This window comes from Pelodiscus sinensis, chromosome 30, assembly GCF_052426305.1.
Source record: "Pelodiscus sinensis isolate ZL-2025 chromosome 30, ASM5242630v1, whole genome shotgun sequence".
Lineage (NCBI taxonomy): Eukaryota > Metazoa > Chordata > Testudines > Trionychidae > Pelodiscus > Pelodiscus sinensis.
Genome location: NC_143081.1, coordinates 12,574,090 through 12,594,762, shown reverse-complemented (window position 1 = coordinate 12,594,762; position 20,673 = coordinate 12,574,090). Strand labels below are relative to the sequence as shown.

The 20,673-nt window shown below is 49.2% G+C and overlaps 1 protein-coding gene across 1 annotated transcript; it reads right to left on the bottom strand.

Moving 5' to 3' along the window:
• Positions 1–9,064: 9,064 nt before the first annotated feature.
• LOC102449185 (olfactory receptor 14A16-like) lies at positions 9,065–10,017 on the bottom strand. Its single transcript, XM_014570545.4, has one exon. It carries the CDS (start codon positions 9,995–9,997, stop codon positions 9,065–9,067), a length of 933 nt encoding a protein of 310 aa, XP_014426031.3. The 5' UTR covers positions 9,998–10,017.
• Between the last annotated feature and the right edge of the window lie 10,656 nt (positions 10,018–20,673).

Sequence of the window (20,673 nt, the reverse complement as noted above, 5' to 3'; positions counted from 1 at the left end):
AACAGAGCATCCTGCTTCTCATGCTGCTGCTAATGTCACAGGCGAGGCCGGTGGGAATTGCAGCTCATTAAAACCATCCCCGCTAGCAAGACACTGACGATGACAAAGTGTCTCCGAGAAGGGTGCTCAGAGAAGCGTCCCGCTCAGCTGAGACCCGGGCACAGCCAGGAGATCTGACAAAGTTGCTGGTGATTGGGAGGGTCCTGCGGGAGGCCATTAGCTGGGAGCGTTGCTGGGAGATGCGGGGTGGTAGGCCCAGTGGGGCTGATTAGAGAGGAAAGTCAGAGGTGCTGACTGGAGTTAGGATGGAGAAGGGAAAGAAATATTTCTATGGCCTCCAGCCCCTGATGTGGGTGCTCCAGCCATGTTATGCTTAAATGAAGCATGTGAGATCTTTCATAGGGGAAAAGGCAGTACGTCGCATTTATTGAGAATACAACAGTCGCACGTGCTTTTCAATCACACACACAATTCCTCATGCAGACACAGTTCTGCCAGATGATATCACAGTTACCAGGCCAGCGTCTGTGTCAATCTCGTGGCCAGCTAGATCGAGCATAGGGGGAGCGGGGCCTTTGTCGGTCGCGATCCGATGCTCCTCTCAAGACGGTGGCAGATGAACCCAAGTTCCGTAGCGAAGCGCCCTGCTTTTTATAATCCTTTTCTCTGTTGAAATCGCTCTGTCAGCTTTTGACCGGAAAGTTATCTTGTCGATGTCAATCATTTCCAAACATCTTTTGAAGACCCACCCTGTCCAGGATTGTTCATCAGTTGTTTTTAGGGGTGCGCGCCCTTCACCTGTAGAGCCGTCAATTCTGCTAGTTTGATCCATTCTTGCCCGTGGGTACGCACTGACAGTTTCTCTGCTCTTGCAGTCTGTCTTTTACAGTTTGTCTTCACCCCCATTGTCCCCCTTCTCTTTTGACCATCTGGCTCTAACGATGACCTTCCCACCATATCTCATTCATACAAACTGTCTTCACACAGAATCCTTCAAAGGTAAACAAAACTGTATTATATTAAGCAAAAGCAAAAGCCAAACAATTCACATCGAAGGTCCGGGCCGTCGATATTTCTAATCTCATTAACATAGACACAATATGAGATCCTGCCTCTTTACTTACTGAACTTTAGACCAAGGAAATATAGGAGATATACACTTAAATAAAGGATTTGACTTACTTCAGTCTTAAATATGACTATATATTGCCTTACGTTACTACATTACTAAACCTAAGCTAAGAAATATAAAAAGAATGAAACTTTCAGTTCCAACATGCAACTCCCAGGACAGACGATCCCTTCGTTCATCAATTCCTCTGCATCCCAGCGAGGAAGGGGATGTGATGGGGGCAGGGACGCTGGGACGGGACGTGCAAACACAGAGTCGCCCTGGGTCTGCCAGGCAGCCCAGCCCAGCCGCAGGGAGAGAGGCAGCGCAGGGCAAGCAGGCCTCAGTGACAGATCGGCCAATGTGCCTTGGTTGTGACAGGCTTTGCTGTGCTGCCCATGGCCCCCAGTTCTGCCCTCAGACCTGCCCCACAGCTCCTCCCCACAATGCCCTGCTATCTCTTTCCCTCCCACAGAGCCCTGCCAGTGCCCCCAGTCCTGCCCCAGAGCCCCGACCCACGATGCCCTGCCATCTCTGCCCCCCCCCGAAGAGCCCTGCAGGTGCCCCACAGGCCTGCCCCACAGGCCCACTCACAAAGTTGTGTCATCTCTATCTGGTCACTCTGCCGTATAGTGTCCACCACATTCCCATCGCAGTGGATTACAGTGGATGAGAAGCTGGATATGAGTCAGTAGTGTGCCCTTATAGCCAAGAAGGCTAATGGCATATTAGGGTGTATTAGGAGGAGCATTGCCAGCAGATCCAGAGATGTCATTATTCCCCTTTATTCGGCTTTGGTGAGGCCACATCTGGAGTATTATGTCCAGTTCAGGGCCCCACACTATAGAAAGAGTGTGGACACATTGGAGAGGGTCCAGCGGAGGGCAACCAAAATTATTAGGTGGCTGGAGCATATGACCTACAAGGAGAGGCTGAGGGAGTTGGGTCTGTTTAGTCTGCAGAAGAGAAGAGTGAGGGGGGATTTGAGAGCAGCCTTCAACTTCCTCAAAGGGGGTTCCAAAGAGGATGGAGAGAGGCTGTTCTCAGTAGTGACAGATGGCAGAACAAGGAGCAATGGTCTCAAGTTGTGGTGGGAGAGGTCCAGGTTGGATATTAGGAAAAACTATTTCCCTAGGCGGGTGGAGAAGCACTGGAATGGGTTACCTAGGGAAGTAGTGGAGTCTCCCTCCCTAGAGGTGTTTAAGTCTCGGCTTGACAAAGCCCTGGCTGGGTTGATTTAGTTGGGATTGGTCCTGCCTAGAGCAGGGGGCTGGACTTGATGACCTTCTAAAGTTTCTTCCAGTTCTATGGTTCTATGATTCTATGATCACTGCCCTTCTGCTCTGTATATTGGGCAGACACTTCTCAGACACTTAGCGAAAGAATTAATGCCCACAAATCAGACATCAGACATCTTCACAAGGAAAAACCAGTTTCTTTTCATTTCAGTCAACCTGGGAATAGTCTTAATGATCTTACTACATGTATCTTACTTCAAAGAGACTTTAACACCAGACTACAAAGAGAAATTTCAGAACTGTCGTTCTTGTTTAAATTTGACACTTTACAAATGGGCCTTAACAAAGATGCTAATTACCTTACTCATTACAAAGATAGCTTCCCACATTATCACCCCTGATTAGTGATTCTCTCCCTGCCTCCGCCTCACCCCACCTTCTGTTCTGATTTGTCAATTTGTAATGTGTTCACTTTTTTTCATTGTATCCCTTTAGTATATATGGTTGTGCCAATTCTCTTCCAGAATTTGATCTGAGGAAGTGGGTCTGGCTCACGAAAGCTCATCACCTAATAAACCATCTCGTTAGTCTTTACATTGCTGCATAGTCCTTTCTTTTAGATACAGCCATGAAACCGTTACCTATGCACATAGTTTTCGCAACACCCTGAGTAGGATGTACCTCAGATAGGTCATTGGGCATTTTAGGCATCTAAGGGCATGTCTACACATCAAAGTTATTTCAAAATAACTCATTCCATGAGGAATAATGCCAATTTCAAAATTGCTTCTTGGAAATAAGTGTTGTGTAGACACTTATTTCGAAATAGGGGGCCTCCAGCCTTCCCAGGGTGCCCTGGTGGCCACTCTCTCTCCCTCCCAGGAGCCCTTCAAGGGGTAGACTCTAGCCACAGTTCCTGTTCCAGCTCCAAGCCTGCCAACCCAGAGCCAGCAGTCACTGCTCCTTACCCAGTGGCCCCAAAACATGAGCCAGCAAGCCACTGGCAGCCAGCCCTCCACCACTCCCCAGGAGCAGTCTGCCAGCTCCCAGGAGCCTGACAGGGGCTGGAGAAGGTGGAGGCCTTCCTGGTCCAGGGTGGAGATCATGGACCTTATTCAGGTTGCGGGGGGATGCTGCCACCATCCATGATCTCCGCACTAGATGGAGGAACGCAGCCGTCTATGGCAGGATAGCTGCCAGCCTGGCCACCAAAGGTCACATGTGAACCCAGGAGCAGGTTCACATGAAAATCAAGTTGGTCTGGTGAGACTCCCAGCCGTGAGCCCTGAGCTTCCCCTCCCCCTTCTTCCCCTGGCTTCCCCCTTCCAGCTCCCTCCTCCCAGGTTTCCCCCTCCCCTCTCCCACCCTCTTCCACCTCCTTTCTCCAGTCTCACCAGAGTTTCATTCCCCCTCTCCCCAGTTTTGTTAAATAAAGAGAGTTTATGTTCATGAAAATACGTGTATTTTGGTTGACATCAGGAAGGAGGGTTAGGGAGGGGTAAGTGGAAGGACATGTGAGAGGAATGAGGAACGAGCCCCCAGTGGGGCAGACCGGGGAGGCTCTTAGTGCTCCTCAGGGTAGATGCTCTCCCGCAGGGCCTGGATACTGACAGCCCCCCTGATGCTTTCCTGTCCCTCAAGCAGGGAAACCTGAGAACCAGTTGTTCAGGGAGGGTCCCTTTAAGCACAGGACTTAGATAGCCTCAGGCAGCATCCACACAAAGTAACTCCTGACCAGATGCCCTACCGGACCTGGTTCCAGACGGCCTTAAATGCAATTCAGCATCCACTCAGTATGGACGAGCTATTTAAAAATAGCAAAACTCTATTTTGAAATGCATTTTGGCTACGTCTACACTGGCACCCTTTTCCGGAAATGCTTAAATCAGAACAGTTTTCCATTATAAGTATTTCCGGAAAAAGAGCGTCTGCATTGGCAAGATGCTTTTCCGGAAAAGCCCTTTTTCCAGAAAAGCGTCCATGGCCAATGTAGACGTGCTTTTCCGGAAAAAAGTCCCGATCGTCATTTTCACGATCGGGGTTTTTTTCCGGAAAACACTACTGGGCTGTCTACACTGGCCCTTTTCTGGAACAGTTTTCCAGAAAAAGGACTTTTGCCCAGCATAGTTTTTCCGGAAAAGCAGCTGATTTCTTACAGTAGATCGTCAGTGCTTTTCCAGAAATTCAAGGGGCCAGTGTAGACAGCTCGCAGCTTATTCCGGAAAAGCGGCTGCTTTTCTGGAATAAGTGGCCCAGTGTAGACACAGCCTTTGTGTGTAGATATTTTGAAATATCTCATTTCAAAATAACTATTTTGAAATGCGATATTTTGAAATAACGCTGTAGTGTCGACGTACCCTGACACAATACATAATCAATTGGTAAATACTATTAGAATAACCAAGTCTTGCTTTGCTATAACATGGGCTTAGTAAGAACAATCGATGGGAGGGAATGGGCAGGATTGATCCACAGGTCCTGCTCATTGTAACTAGAAGTAATAAACCCTTCATGCCGGCGACCCAATGCATGGCATCCCGATGGGTGAGAAGCAAAGGGACCACGACCTCCTACTGTAGGTGGACTAGGGGTGAAGTGCAAGAGAACTAGACATAATGATTGTAATATATAGATCTTTTATTAACTGCTTTTGCATTGTTTTGTGCTGTATTAATTGCTTTAGAATTTGTAGTATTTAAGGTTTAAATTGCATAATAATTGTTTTTAAGGCGTGTAAAACTTAAAGAACTGTAATAATTGCTTAAGCTTCCAATAAATATGGAAGTGGTTAAGTCTTTCTGGAGTGTCCTGGTTTCCCTCGGATCTAAAATAAATCAAACCACATGACAATCCAACAACAGGTCTTTCGGGTGAGCTGTTTGTAAATGATCTGTAGTGTAAGATAGTCATAGAAATCTTTGCGGAATAATATACTGCTTCTTTTCGACTAGTTGTCCGTCACTTTGATCAAGAACTCCTCCTGAATGGTAAGGCAAATCCTTTCGTAAATCAGGATTAATAGTTATAAGGAAATGAAGAGATGGGCATGGACAATCATGAACAGGAAATGAGTCACAGAAAATCAACATTATCTATCTATCTATCTAATCTGTCTTGGGAGGAACGTTTTCCATTTTCAGCACAAAAAGTTCAATGCTCTGTTGTCAAACCACCTAAATTTGGGGATTTTTTGGAAACATTCTTAGACAACACAATTTGTAATTGATAAAAGCACAAAATCTAACAGAGTCTATGTGTTTCTTTGCATTGATTGTGAAAGTCATAAAAAGTTCAAATTGCATTTCAGATTTATCATCTCACATGTGCCCTGCACTTCCCCCATTCCAACATTTGTTGTTCAAACAGCAAATTTACGGGGTAGCTTTGTAGATAATTTGATGCACTTGATCCTTGGGTGCTGGCAATTACTGGTCACCCTCTGTCTCCGTGCCCAACCGTCTCTCATTCGATCTCTCGCATGTTCCCGTTATTGTGTTGTCCTGTTGCTTGGAGTTTCCAGAGATGGATGCTCCCTGCTCCCCTTGGCTGCCAGGATTGGCTGAGAGGTGGGGGCCCACATGGGAGTGAAAGCCATTTCGGACACTAGAGTGAATCCTGGCTCGTTGATGCATCAGATGCAGTCGCAGCCTGGCAGTACCTACTCTGCGGCTAAGTACCTGTTTCCAGTCTCCAGGGCTGTGCGTCCAGCTCTGATCCCACCTCCAGAGCCAACCAACCTGCCCTGGTGCCTTTGGCCCCAGAGGGGAACAGCCCCATCCCGGCTCTCACACCACGGCAGCCTCCCCAGAGGGACTCGTGTCTAATAACAGGTTTGGCCAAGTGATTTGCCAAATCCAGCCTTGCTGTCCAGCACTGACATGTGCCATATGTTAGTTCACAGCAGAGCTGGCATGGGACGGCCGGGCCCTTCATTAACTCCCCTTCCTTACCCAGTGCGGGAGCAGTGATGTTTGGTCTCCTGCATTGCACCAGCCACTCTGGGGATGCAGCCACGGGACACCCACAGCTCTGGCATCCCTGGATGTGTGAGGTTGCTCACTGGGAGATGCCTAGAACCAGACAGCACAAAGGAAGGGCCCTGTCCGGGGCTGGTGTAGATTGACCCCGTCCTGCTGGTCACAGAGTGGCCAGGGCTATTCCTGGCAGCCAATGGCCAGCTGCTTCGATGTCTGTGGAGATGCGGCCATTTCACCCCTGCGGAGGGGCTGGCCTGTCAGAGTGGGCATGGCTGGTGTGGACAGCTCTGTAGGGGTGTGGAATGAGGCAAGGTGTGATCATCAACTGAAGCGCCAATGACTTCCCTGTCAACCACCTGCTCTCTGTGGGGGGCTCTCTGTGCGATGGTTCTCACTATGCCCGGGCCTCATGGGGATGATGGAACCATGTCACAGGTTTTATTATCAAAACAAAACTATTGTTGCAAGTATGGTAAATGACTAGTTGTTAAATAGCCATGAAGTGACATAGACTCAAGAAAAATCCCTGGACTATAATCCTTAGTTATAAAACAGATAAACAATTTACCAGCTCAGACATGATTTCCAAAATCCCAAACATGGAAAACAATAAAACCTGATAGACTATCTAAACTTATCCCTACTTACACATTTCAAGAAATCCATTCTTGGGAAAGCCAGTTTTCCTCCATACCTAGAAAAAATTGCTCTGATCTCAAACAAAGAAGAGATAAAGAAAAACCCCTTTCTCTCATTTTGAACTTCCTATCTGCATTTCATTGGCTGAATGCCCAAACCCCCTTCCATGAGGTGCTTCTCTAAGTTGCTTAACCCTTTCTTCACTCTCCAGCTAAGTCAGACTCTCCTAAGCAGCTCCTATTTATGACAGGGTGTGACTTCTCAGCCTCAACAGAGCTCTGGCAAGGGTGGGCAACTTGCCCCACAAGGACCACAGGCAGCCTACTGGGTTCTGTGTGTGCCCCATAAGCCATTTTGTGACTATTGTTCATGTGCAACATTGCTGGATTCCACTGTGTTCCATCTGGGTAGGTTTGCCCTACCGGTGTGACTTACCTGGCACACAAATTAAGCAGGAGCATGTGCAGAGAGGTGCACACAACACTGTGGGAGCCACACTCTCCCTCAGCATCCAATCACAGTGCTGCTACATTTCAGTGGGTATCCCCTGTCAATTTGAGGTACACAAGCGCGGTGAGACAGAGTGCCGTATCCCGGCAGACCGCCTTGTTTGAGACAAAGTTGCAGCCCACTGAGTTGAAGGAGGACCACTAAAGCAGCCCACACACTAGCCACGGTTGCATATAGCTGAGCTATGACAATGAAAACCAAGGGAGCATGGACGTCACGCTTTGTATGGAACCTGGCTGTGAAACTTCTCTTTATCCACCCCAGGAGGCCAGGCAGAACATGTTAAAAATGCAGCAAATCAAAACAAATCCAACATCATGTATTTGGGATGAGCTGTTTGTAAATGATCTATGAGTAAGAGAGTCACAGAAATCCATAGGTCATGATAATTAAAAGGAATTGAAGATATGGGCATAGACAATTATGATCATTATAAGGCAGGGGTCTCCAATCTTTTTAAGCACAAGATCACTTTTTGAATTTAATTGCAATCCAAGATCTGCTTCACACCCAAATGTCTTTGCCCCCCCTCCTTTGTGCCCCTTCTCCAAGGTCCCACCCCTGCTCACTCCATCCTCCCTCCCTCCCCCATCCTCCCTCGCTTTCAGCAGGCAGGGGCAGCATTTTAGGGTGCAGGCTTGGGTCCTGGATTAAGGGATTTGAAGTGTGAGAGAGATTGTGAGCTGAGCTTGGGGCAGGCAGTTGGGATGCAGGAGGGGCATCTAGGTGCTGGCTGTGGGAGGTGGTTGGGTGCAAGGGTACTCTGGGGTATGGCACGGGCTTGGGTTGCAGGAGGAGGTTCATGACGGGGGTAGGGTTTTCAGATGTGGGCTGCAGCTGGGCACTGCTTACCTCTGGTGGCTCCCGGGTAGTGGGGCATTGGGGCGAAGGCAGGCTCACCCTTGTCCTGGCCCTGCATCTCTCCCAAAAACAGCCAGCAAACTCCTTCCATCCCAAGCCCACTCTCTGCTCTGTGGAGATTCTGATCTACTGTTTAGTGACCACTGTTATAAGGAAACGACGCAAGGGGCATAGACAATCATGAACAGGAAATGAGTCACATGTCTCTTCTGCACTCTTTTATGACTGTGGAAAGAAAACACCATAGAGGAGTAGACACATCAGCATCCCCATAAAAGACAAAATACCGGCTATGGCCATCTCCCCAGACATTCCCACCTTAATAGACCTGGATCAAAGCAACAAACCAACCCACCCACTGACTCCTCAAAAAACTATAACTAAATCAATGAGACAGAAACAAAAATCAAATGGCAGCTACACAGACACTTCAATATTTTTCCGTCAAAGAGTAAGATTTCGAGACTCTATGAGGTCAACAAAGGAATTCCTGATGACTGCTGATTTTGTTGAATGGAGAGAGAAAGAGAGAGAGAGAGAGAGAGAGAGAGATGGATGAATTATTTACACTGATCTAAATGTACATTATCTACATTGAGTGTTGCTCCCAATTTCATTTCCCCTTTGCATGTAAAGTGATGTTCAAATGGAGACACTAAAGTAATCACTTAATTCTTTTGAAAAGAAACACAAGAAGACATTCAAATCAGAGGCATAATAGGGACATTTTATTTGTCATGAATAACCTGCACAGTCAATTTCCACAGGGCAGCTTTGATCTCCTTGTTCCTCATGCTGTAGATGACGGGGTTCAGCACGGGAGGCACCACGGAATAGAAAACATCCACCGCGAGGTCCAGGCGGGATGTGGACCTGAAGGTGGTTTTCAGGTAGGCAAAGACACCAGTGGAAAAAAACAAAGAGACCACAGCGAGGTGGGGGAGGCAGGTGGAGAAGGCTTTGTGCTGGCCCTGCTCCGAGGGGGTTCTCAGCACCGCTCTGAAGATCTGAACATACGACACGATGATGAAAACAAAGCAGCTGACAATTAAGCAGGCTCCAAACACAATAACCCCAATTTCACTGTGGTCAGAATCAGGGCAAGCCAGCTTAAGGAGCTGGGGGATGTCACAGAAGAATTGATTCACCACGTGGCCACCACACAACGAGACGGCCAATGTGCTCCCAGTGTGCAGGGCAGAGTAGAGCAAACTAGTGACCCAGGTGGTGGTGGCCATGTGGACGCAGGCTCTCCAGTTCATCACTTGCTCATAGTGCAGCGGGTGGCAGATGGCCACGTACCGGTCGAAGGCCATGACGGTCAGTATGATGACTTCAGCGGAACCAAAGAGCATGAATAGAAAGACTTGGGTGAAGCATCCCACGTAAGAAATCGATTTGGTGTCCAGGAGGGAGTTGGCCATGGACTTGGGGACTGTGACGGAGATGGAGCCAAGGTCTAGGATGGAGAGATTCACCAGGAAGAAGTACATGGGGGTGTGAAGCTGCTGACTGAGGGCTATCACCATGGTGATGAGAAGATTACCCACCAGGGCTGCCAGGTAAAGTACCAGGAACAGCACAAAGTGCAGAATCTGCAGCTCCCGGACATCGGAGAACCCCTGGAGCAGGAACTCGTCCATGGTGGTTCGGTTGGACATTGCTTTCCTTGCCACGTCGCGTGGAGGCTGCAGAGGGAAGGAGACGGGCAGGGTCAGGGTTCGAGTGTCAGAGGGAGCCACCCTGATTCCCAGTTCACTAATATCTCACGATCCCAACGTCAAACATACACAGACTATGTCACTTCTATTGACAACAAGGGGTCGGCGCCCCGAGCGCAGACAATCAGACTCTTAGCGAGACAAGGCAGGGAAGTAACACCTGTTACATAGGTGCGAGAGACAAGCTTTTGTGCCACCAGGCAACCTCCCCCACCTCCTCTTCTTCACGCACTGGAACTGACAGGACCCAACCACCACTGACCCGGAGACTTCTCGGGTGCATTATCACACTTCTGTGAACTGGGGTCACTCCCTTCCACTCAGGGTGTCTAGTTTACAGGGTTTTGTTGACAAAACTATACCTGCATCTACACCAGTGTTTCTCCACCTTTTTTTGCTCATGGCCCCTTTCTGAGCCTCATTCATCATACTCCTGGCAGTTAAGTTTGGGCGCCCCCCTCAGAAACTTACTGTGGCCCCCTAATGTTCTGTTTTTTCCATGTGGCCCCCTAGAAGTAAGGCGTGGCCCCCTGGGGAGCCATATGGCCCACGTTGAGAACCATGGTCCACGTGGAGAACTTCTGGTCTACACTACTGCCGAGTTCTGTCGACATAATGTTGACAGAACTCGGCAGTTTTGTCGACGGCGGTAAACCTCATTCTATGAGGAATAACGCCTTTTGTTGACAGAGTTCTGTGACAGGCTGAGCTGTCATTGCATCCACACTGTCCTTTGCGTCTACACTCTCATGTTGACAAAGCGGCTTGCTTTGTCGACAGAACTGGATGTAGTCTAGACACTCTTTGTCAACAGAAGCTTTGTCGACAGTATCTGTCGACAAAGCTTCTGTCGACAAAAGCCTGTAGTCTAGACATACCCTATCTGTCGAGAAAGCCTCTGTCAACAAAAGCCTGTAGCCTAGACGTACCCTCAGTGGGACTGAATCATTTTACACCACCTGTGGATCTGGCCCAAGATGTTATTGGCTGAAATGTGTGACATGAGAACAAATTACTGCCCAAGCCTTCATATCGAGCACCGAAGTTCCCTCGTCTCTGTCAAGCAACAAGGGAAACACTAGGGCAGGAACCTCAACCACTAGGATTCCAAGTCAGACTGATTCCCATGTTCTTGGGCAATATGACATGTTCCCCGGGCATCCCAAATCCCAGCTTGTTCCTAGGGATTCCTCCCCCAGCTCTGCACAGAGCTGACAGCTGCCCCATGGATTTACCACACCCATCCCAGCTCCAGTCCCATCTCCGGGGGATGATGGGCAAATACCATCCCTCAGTTACTGCTAGGTGGTACCTTTCCCCTCTGTGACTTCACATCTGGGCTGTGAGGGTTTGTGTCTGGCAGGAAGCTTGGGTTGTGTTCTTGGCTCTGACGTGGACCTGCTGTGAGACTTTGGACCAGTCACTTCCCCTTCCTGTGCCTCAGTTTCCCCTCTTCTCTTTTCCCTGCCTTGTTGTTCATGAACTCTTTGGGGGATGGGCAGTGTCTCTTCGTATAGACATTCTGTGCACCCAGTTCCAGCATATTTGGGATCTCACTGACCTCCTGTGGGTCTGTCTACCCGGCAGAGAGGTTCCAGGGGCTGTCTGCTCTGCTGGTTAAGTAATTTTGATATTCTACATCTTCCAAAACAAATTAAAAAACAGACATTATAGAATGACAGTGTGTGAAATGACAGTGTGACAATATTAAAGTTATTCAAATTAAAAGTTGATTTTCTACTAGGGCTGCTCAAAAATGTGCTGCTTGAGATGTTGTAACAGGGACATCTATCTATCTATCTATCTATCTATCTATCTATCTATCTATCCCCACACACCCCCTCTATCTATCTATCTATCTATCTATCTATCCCCACACACCCCCTCTATCTATCTATCTATCTATCTATCTATCCCCACACACCCCCTCTATCTATCTATCTATCCCCACACACCCCCTCTATCTATCTATCTATCTATCTATCTATCTATCTATCTATCCCCACACACCCCCTCTATCTATCTATCTATCTATCTATCTATCTATCCCCACACACCCCCTCTATCTATCTATCTATCTATCTATCTATCCCCACACACCCCATCTATCTATCTATCTATCTATCTATCTATCTATCTATCTATCTATCTATCTATCTATCTATCTATCTCCACACACACATGAGAATAGCTGTCTGCCTGTTGCTAACTTTTTTCCCTTTGAATAGAGGGGATTTTTGTTCAACATTTTCTGTTTCCAGCAGACAATGTTTGATTCTCTGTTGCCAAACCACCCAAACTGAGACTTTTGTGGGGACTTCTTAAAAAAGATGATATTTTCCCCGTTCAGTGCCTTCTTAGCGGAAATCGTAAAGAGTTCCGATTGCCTTTCGGATTGATCATCTAATCCCCACCCTGCACATCCGCACTCCAATTGATTTATTTCCAGCAGCAAACTTACCGGTAGCTCTGTGGATAATTTTCCCCAACATTTGATGAGTTTGAACCTCAGGTTCTGGCAATTACCGGCCACACTCTTTCTCCATGCCCAACCATCTCTTGCCGATTGCTCTCATGTCTCCTTCCCTGTGTTATCCAGGGCTTCTTCCCTGCCCATCACTGGCTGGCCGGAATGGCTGAGTCTCTCTCTAGATGGGCACTCCCAGTTCCTCTCTTCAGCTTACCTTTGCTGGGAGTCCGAGGGCTAAATGGGACTGGAAACCCCTCCCGGCCCTGGAGCTGCTCCCGGCTCGTTGAAGCGTTGGTTGCAGTGGCAGCCCGGCAGTCCCTGCTCTGGGGCTAAATAACTGGCTCCGGTCTCTAGGGCTGTGCACCCAACTCTGATCCACCTCCTCTGATCCACCAGGTGGCCCTGGGCCCAGAGGGGAACAGCTTAGCCCCAGGTCTCGTTCCACGGCAGTGTCCATGGAAGGACCCTAGGCTCAAACCAGGGTTGGCCAAGTGATTTGTTGGAGCAGGCCCTGCTGTCCAGCAGTGACACATGCCCGATGGTAGTTTAGAGCTGGACCCCTGGACCCTTCTTTAATGCCCCTCCTGGGTGCTGCGGGTCCTTCATTTCACCCACCATGCTTGGGATGCAGCCACCCGAGGGGCCCATGGCTCCATCTGCCCCATGTGTTTGAGGTCGCTCACTGGGAGGTACCAGGACCCAGACAGCACAAAGGAAGGGTCCTGTCCAGGGCTGGTGTAGATTGACCCCCTTCTGCGGGTCGCAGAGTGACCAGGCTACTCATGCCAGCCAATGGTCGACTGCTTTGATGTGTGTGGAGACATGGCCGATTGCCCTCTGTGGCCTGTCAGAGGGGACATTGTTGGTGTGGGATAGGGGTTGTGCTTAGACAGCCCCATAGAGGTATGGAACGGGGTAGGGTGTGATCATTGACTGAAGCTTCCAATTGCTCTCCGTGTGTGACCTGTCCAGGGCCCACCATCCCTTCTGGAGGTGCAGGCTGGATGGGAGGGGTTGGATGGTTCTCACATTCTTATGTGGATGATAGAGCCACAGAATGGGGATGGTCCAAAGCAGGTGCCCTTCACATGACCAAGAAGAGGCTCAACAGCCTATTGGTGGGGTGGGGGACCTCCAGGAAGCTGGCCACATGAAATTCTTTAGGGCTAGACACCCAATGGTTTGTTTCCCTGACTCTCTGCAGGCCCAGAGCCTACAGCTCCCAATGGTTGTTGGCCATTCCAAAGACCTTCAGAGGTCTCTTCCAGTCCTACTGGCTAGGAAAGGGGAAGCCAGGAAGCCCTCAGCTTCCCGGCCCAGGATAGTCTGTAGGGCCAGGCTGCCCCAGAGCCATGGACTTAACCAAGAGAGAACTATGAGCTCTCTCTTGCCCTCACATAACCCAAGGGCAGGGTTCACAGAGCTCTGGCAATTTAACCCCACTGAGCAGGGCCCCTTCATGGGCCCCGGGTGTAAAACATCAACCGGTCCACTCAGGGGAGTGAAGCGGAGCTTGCTCTAAATGCAGCCTGTCCAAACGGACCAAGCACCCGGGACATGGGCTGAGCCGTGGGCAAACAATGCATGGAGTAAGACAGGCCTAGGTATCCTCTGAGAAGTAGCCCACTTCACATTTCAGAGGGTTGGTCCTCTGTCTGTCTGTGTATCCGTCCATCCATCCGTGAGTCCATTTGCTCAGGAACTCCTTCTAAATGGTAAGAGCTAGGACCATCCACTTTGGGATGCAGCTCCCTCTCCTCCTAACCTCCCCACCCTCTGCCATGAGCCCTCCACCCCATCCCAGAGCTCCCCCACCCCTCCCAAATGCCGGGAAAAGTCCAGTGCCCCTCACCCCCACCATAAGACTTCCACCCTCTGCTCGGACTCTGAACTCCCCAGCTCCTGCCCTGAGACCCTCCTCACCTCCAACCCTGACTCCTAAACCCCCCCACTCCTCTTCCCCCTACACCCCAAGCCCTGTCCTGCCTCCTCGACCCGCACCCCCATTTCCCCTGGCTTGATGGACACAAGCAACCCCGGGTGAATACTCCACTCTACCTTGTATGTTGGAGAGTTTGTCTATTTGATCAAGATCTCCTAACCCAGGGATGAGCAGCCTGCAACCCGCAGGCCACACACAGCCCTCCTAGCTCCACCTGTAGCCCTCAGATCCCCTGACTCCTTCCAATATAGGCCTCTTGGGTCCCACACTTCTTCTGTCCCGCTCTTCCCCACAGCATGGCAGTGCTCAGCATTGGCCAGGCTAAATCAGTGCTCAAGGTTTGAAAACTAGAAGACGATGCTATTGGGAACTAAAAGGACTAGAGCCCTATTTTGTTACAATGTGATGAATTAGACAAGTGTTCAGGGACAAAGAAACAAAACACTCTTGAGGGAGTTCCCATTTCAAATCATTGGACAAAACATGACATGGACAAGTTCTAACAGTTCCTGGCATCAAGACACCAGAAATAAAAATCAACTGAAAGAATTGTATTGAAAAATGCAATAATTTCAACGAGGCAGGTACCTGTTACTTTTATTTTCAAAACACAAGCAATAAGGAAATTAATAGATGGGCATAGAAAATTATGAACAGCAAATGAGTCATAATAATTACCATTATCTGTAAGTTTGTCTCGGTATGTCTACACTACAAAGCTAATTCGAACTAACGGACGTTAGTTCGAATTAACTTTGATAGGCGCTACACTAGCGCTTCGCTAGTTCGAACTTAATTCGAACTAGCGGAGCGCTTAGTTCGAACTAGGAAAACCTCATTTTACGAGGATTAAGCCTAGTTCGAACTTACTAGTTCGAATTAAGGGGTGTGTAGCCCCTTAATTCGAACTAGTGGGAGGCTAGCCCTCCCCAGGTTTCCCTGGTGGCTACTCTGGCCAACACCAGGGAAACTCTACTGCCCCCCTCCCAGCCCCGGACCCCTTAAAGGGGCACGGGCTGGCTACGGTGCCCGTGCCAGGTGCAAGCCTGCCAGCACCCAGCCAGCAGACCCTGCACATGGCACGGCACAGAGCCACCCACCCGATGTCCCCCAGCCCACCCCCTCTTCCCGGGACCAGGCTGGCAGCTCCCGGGAGCTTGCCCGGGACCACAAGAGGCGGGCACCTGCCTGGTCCAGTGCAGACATCGTGGATCTCGTCCATGACCTCCGCACTAGGCACAGGAAAGTGGCCGGCTTGGCCAGGAGAGCTGCCAGCCTGGCCACCCAGGAACAGGTGTGCACGAAAATCAAGGGGGTCCACTGAGACCCCCGACCCTGAGCCCTGAGCTTACAATGGCTGTACTTGGTCAGACCAAAGGTCCATCTAGCCCAGTAGCCTGTCTGCTGACAACGGCCAACCCTAGGGACCTTGGAGGGGATGGACTGAAGACAGTGACCAAGCCATTTGTCTCATGCCATCCCTCTCCAGCCTTCCACAAACTTTGGGCAGGGACACCACTCCTACCCCCTGGCTAATACCACTTCATGGACCCAACCTCCATGAATTTATCTAACTTCTCTTTAAACTCTGGTCCAGTTCTAGCCTTCACAGCCTCCTGCAGCAAGGAGTTCCACAGGTTGACTCTTTGCTTTGTGAAGAACAACTTTCTGTTACTAGTTTGAAGCCTGCTACCCATTCCTTTCCTTTGGAATGTTCCCTAATAGTTCCCTAATAGTTCCCTAATAGTCCTTCTATTATGGGAACTAGTGAAGAACTTTTCTGTATGCACCCTCTCCACCCAACTCCTGCTTTTAGAGACCTCTATCCTGTCCCCCCTCCGTCTCCTCTTTTCTAAGCTGAAAAGTCCCAGTCTCTTTAGCCTCTCTTCATATGAGACCTGTTCCAAACCCCTCATCATTGTAGTTGCCCTCCCCTCTCCCACCTCCTTTTCCCACTCTCCCCCAGTTTTGTTCAATAAAGAGGGATTCTATTTTTGACCACATGTTTTCTTTATTTTGTACATCAGGAAGGGGGGCTAGGGAGGGGTAAGTGGAAGAAGGTGAGGGAGGAATGGGGTACGAGCCCCCGATGGGGAGGACTGGGCTGGCTCTGCGGGCTCCTCGGGGTGGAAGCTCTCCTGCAGCCCCCCGATTGCCCCCTCTCCCCAGATGGCAGCCTGCAGCAAGTGCAGCCGGGCTGATGGCCGAGTGGTGTGATGTGCCCAGTGTGGGTAGTCCGGGCACTCCAAGCCAGAACTTCTTTGCAAGCGGGGCACCCCTTAGAACTGTCTGTCCGGTGTGGGGGTCGGGACCCTTTAAGCGCAGCCCTCGGCTAGCCTGAGACAGCATCTCCACGCTCTAAGTCCTCCTCTGATGCCCTGCCGGCACTGCTTCCGGCTATCCTTAAGCCCTGTTCAGAGTCCACTCAATGTGGACTTGCTAGTTCGAATTAGCAAAACGCTAATTCAAACTAGTTTTTAGTTCTAGACGCGTTAGTTCGAATTAGCTTAGTTCGAATTAACTAATTCGAACTAAGTTAGTTCGAATTAACTTTGTAGTGTAGACGTACCCACAGTTATTAATGATAATGCAGAAAAGGTAGACATATAGAATAAATAGTTCTGTTCTTGGTTGGCAGAGATCAGATGACGTAGGCATATTATGTGGATGCAACTTACATGCTCTACTTATCAATCTTATTCCAATATTTGTTTTCCCATCCATTTCTCTAGTATCTCAAAAACAAGTACTGGAATAAGATCGATAAGTAGAGCAGGTAAGTTGCATCCAAGACTTTGAAAAGAGCTGACTGGGGAGCTCAACATTTAATGAGCAGAGTTAACGTTTATTTTTAATAAATCTTGAACACCGGAGATCATAGAATCATAGATCTGGAAGAGACCTCAGAAGGTCAACAAGTCCAGGACCCTGCTCTAGGCAGGACCAATCCCAACTAAATCAACCCAGCCAGGGCTTTGTCAAGCTGAGATTTAAACACCTCTAGGGATAGAGACTCCACTACTTCCCTAGGGAACCCATTCCAGTGCTTCCCCACCCGCCTAGGGAAATAGTTTTTCCTAATATCCAATCTGGACCTCTCCCACCACAACTTGACACCATTGCTCCTTGTTCTGCCATCTGTCACTACTGAGAACAGCCTCTCTCCAGCCTCTTTGGAACCCCCCTTCAGGAAGCTGAAGGCTGCTCTCAAATCCCCCCTCACTCTTCTCTTCTGCAGGCTAAACAGACCCAAGTCCCTCATCCTCTCCTCATAAGTCACATGTTCCAGCCCCCTAATCATTTTGGTTGCCCTCCACTGGACCCTCTCCAATGCATCCGCATCCTTTTTGTAGTGGGGGGCCCAGAACTGGACACAATACTCCAGATGTGTCCTCACCAGAGCCGAATAAATGGGAATAATGACACCTCTGGATCTGCTGGCAATGCTCCTCTTAATGCAACCTAATATGTCATTAGCCTTCTTGGCTACAAGAGAATACAGTTGACTCATATCCAGCTTCTCATTCACTGTAACCTCCAGGTTTTTTTCTGCAGAACTACAACTTAGCTGGTTGGTCCCCAGCCTGTAACAATGCTTAGTGATAGAAATGCAGCCGTGTTAGTCTGGTGAATTTCACAGACATTCACCTTCCTTCCCCTCCCCTCCCCCCATCGCCCTTCTGTTCTGAAATGTGATTTGTCCTTTTCATATGTGTTCATTTTTTTAAATTGTATCCTTTGGTATATATGGTTGTGACTATTTTCTTCCACTATTTGATCTGAGGAAGTGGGTCTGGCCCACGAAAGCTCATCACCTAATAAACCATCTTGTTAGTCCTTAAAGTGCTACATAGTCCTGTTTTTTGTTGTACCAATGCTTGGGATTCTTCTGTCCCAAGTGCAGGACTCTGCACTTGTCCTTGTTAAACCTCATCAGATTTCTTGGGGCCCAATCCTCCAATTTGTCTAAGTCACTCTGGACCCTATCTCTGCCCTCACTCGTATCTACCTCTCCCCCCAGCTTAGTGTCATCCGCAAACTTGCTGAGGGTGCAATCCATCCCCTCATCCAGGTCATTAATAAAGATATTGAACAACACCCATCCTAGAACCGAACCTTGGGGCACTCCGCTAGAAACCGACCGCCATCCTGACATTGAGCCATTGATCACTACCCGCTGGGTCCGGCCTTCTAGCCATCTTTCTATCCATCTTACCATCCATTTATCCAATCCACATTCCCTTAACTTGCTGGCAAGAATATTATGGGAGAGGGGATTGATTGCACCCTCAGCAAGTTTGCGGTCAATCTCCTCTCCCATAATATTGGGTCAATCCTTAAAAGGGGTAAATAGAACAACAGGGGTCATTTTAACTCTGTCAGCCTGACATTGACACCGGACAAGGCAAGGCAAGGATAGCGGCTGATAACAGGCCTTGATTAATAAAGCAAGATGCTATCATTAATACTGATCAACATGACTTACTGGACACTGGATCCTGCCATTTTTAAAGGGATTCCAAGCTTGGTGGATAAAAGCAATAGATTTCTACAAGGTCTTTGTCTGGGTGTCGCATGATAATTTGATTAAAATAATGATGAGAAAGATGTAAAATGCACATGGCACCCGGTAACTGGCTTAAAAGCTGATACTAAGACCAGTCACTAAAAGGGCTCTTCACTGAATGGGTTTCTCTCTAGTGGAGTCCCTGAGGAATTGACTCTTAGCCCTTCTCTGCTTAACCTTTTATTGATAACCTGGAAGAAACAAAAAGAAAGGAAATCATGCCCAATAATGTTTGCACTTGACAGAAAAGTTGGGGGACCAGTAAATAATGATGAGAGCAGGGCGCCCAAAAGGACAGGTCAGTCCTATTTTCAGAATTTCGGAGGAAATTTCTGAGGAACCCAACCAAGATTGCGAGAAGACGTCAAAGCAGACTTGGGGATCAGCCTGTGATGGCAATTTCTTCCTCCCCTTTTAGGCCCCAGTCTTGAAATATGCCCCTCCCTGCCCTCTGTAGATTTCTGCCTCCCTGGAATGCCTTTCGAGGGAGGGCTCTCAAACATTGGCAGATCACTGACTATATCAGCAGAGAGACACCTGGTGGACATGTCTCTCCTTGGTGATCTCCTCAACTTCCTCTCCTCCCCGACACAAATATAGCCCATCCTCATGGTCCATCAAAGTTCAGCCAACATCCCAACATCAACTGGCTGCCTCCTTTTTGGCCCCAGTTACCAGGCAGAGAAAAAGGACTGGAATGATCATTAATGAGACCCAGCCGTAGCTCCATTGGCATGGAAGGGCAAGAATCAGAGGGGGTATAAATTATCAGCATCTCTAGTGAGGACAGGTTTGGGCAGGGAGTTTGACTCGCTGGCTCCTGAGGTCTTTGCAAGCCCTTCAATTCTATCATTCTATGAGAGTGTCTTTGGGGAGGCTTAGGGCCAGATCTCCAGGTAATAGAAATCCAAACAGCTCCATTGACACCCAAGGATGAACCCGCCGCTTGCTCAGAACTCAATGGGACTGGATCAGTTGACAACAGCTTAGGACGTGGAGTTTGCCTCCGGCTGCTTGTTTCTGACCATTGTCAAAATGCAAAGAAACCTGTGAGGTCCTCTGGGGTCGCATCCCACGAACATCCGGTATAGCCCCCAGAGGACGGATTTAATCCCCAGCATGACCAAGCCCTGGCTGGGATGACTGAGTTAGGTTGGTCCTGCTTTGGGCCAGGGCTGAACTCGATGACTCCTGAGGTCTCTGCCCGCCCTGGGATTCCAGGAATGCAGGAGACCAAACATCTCTGCTCTCCCAGAGCAGGTTCTGTGGGGTTCAGGGAGGCCGAGGCTGCTCCAGGCCAGCCGGGGCTGTCGGGCCACCGGGCTCTGCTCCCCACACAGTGTTCATTCTGCAATCTCCTTCATCCCCTTTGGGCTTCAGCCTGGTTCTGTCTTAAGCCAGGGTCCCTCCAGGGCAGCTACCATTGCGTGGTTCATGGGGCTGCTCCCTCGGGGGTTGAAGGGCAGTAGGAGCAGCCTGTCAGGGTTGTTTTGCTGCTAAGGTGAGATCTCCCTGCCCTGGAGACCGGAGACGGCTATTTAGCCCCAGAACAAGCAGCGCCCCTGTTTGCAGCGAGCGTTGGCCGGGAGCAGTTTCAGAGCAGGAGGAGAGAATTTCTTCACTTTAAACTTCGCCTC

What these genes read in the sequence shown, in the direction of transcription:
- LOC102449185 (XM_014570545.4), bottom strand. Translation starts at nt 9,997, where the DNA reads ATGTCCAACCGAACCACCATGGACGAGTTCCTGCTCCAGGGGTTCTCC.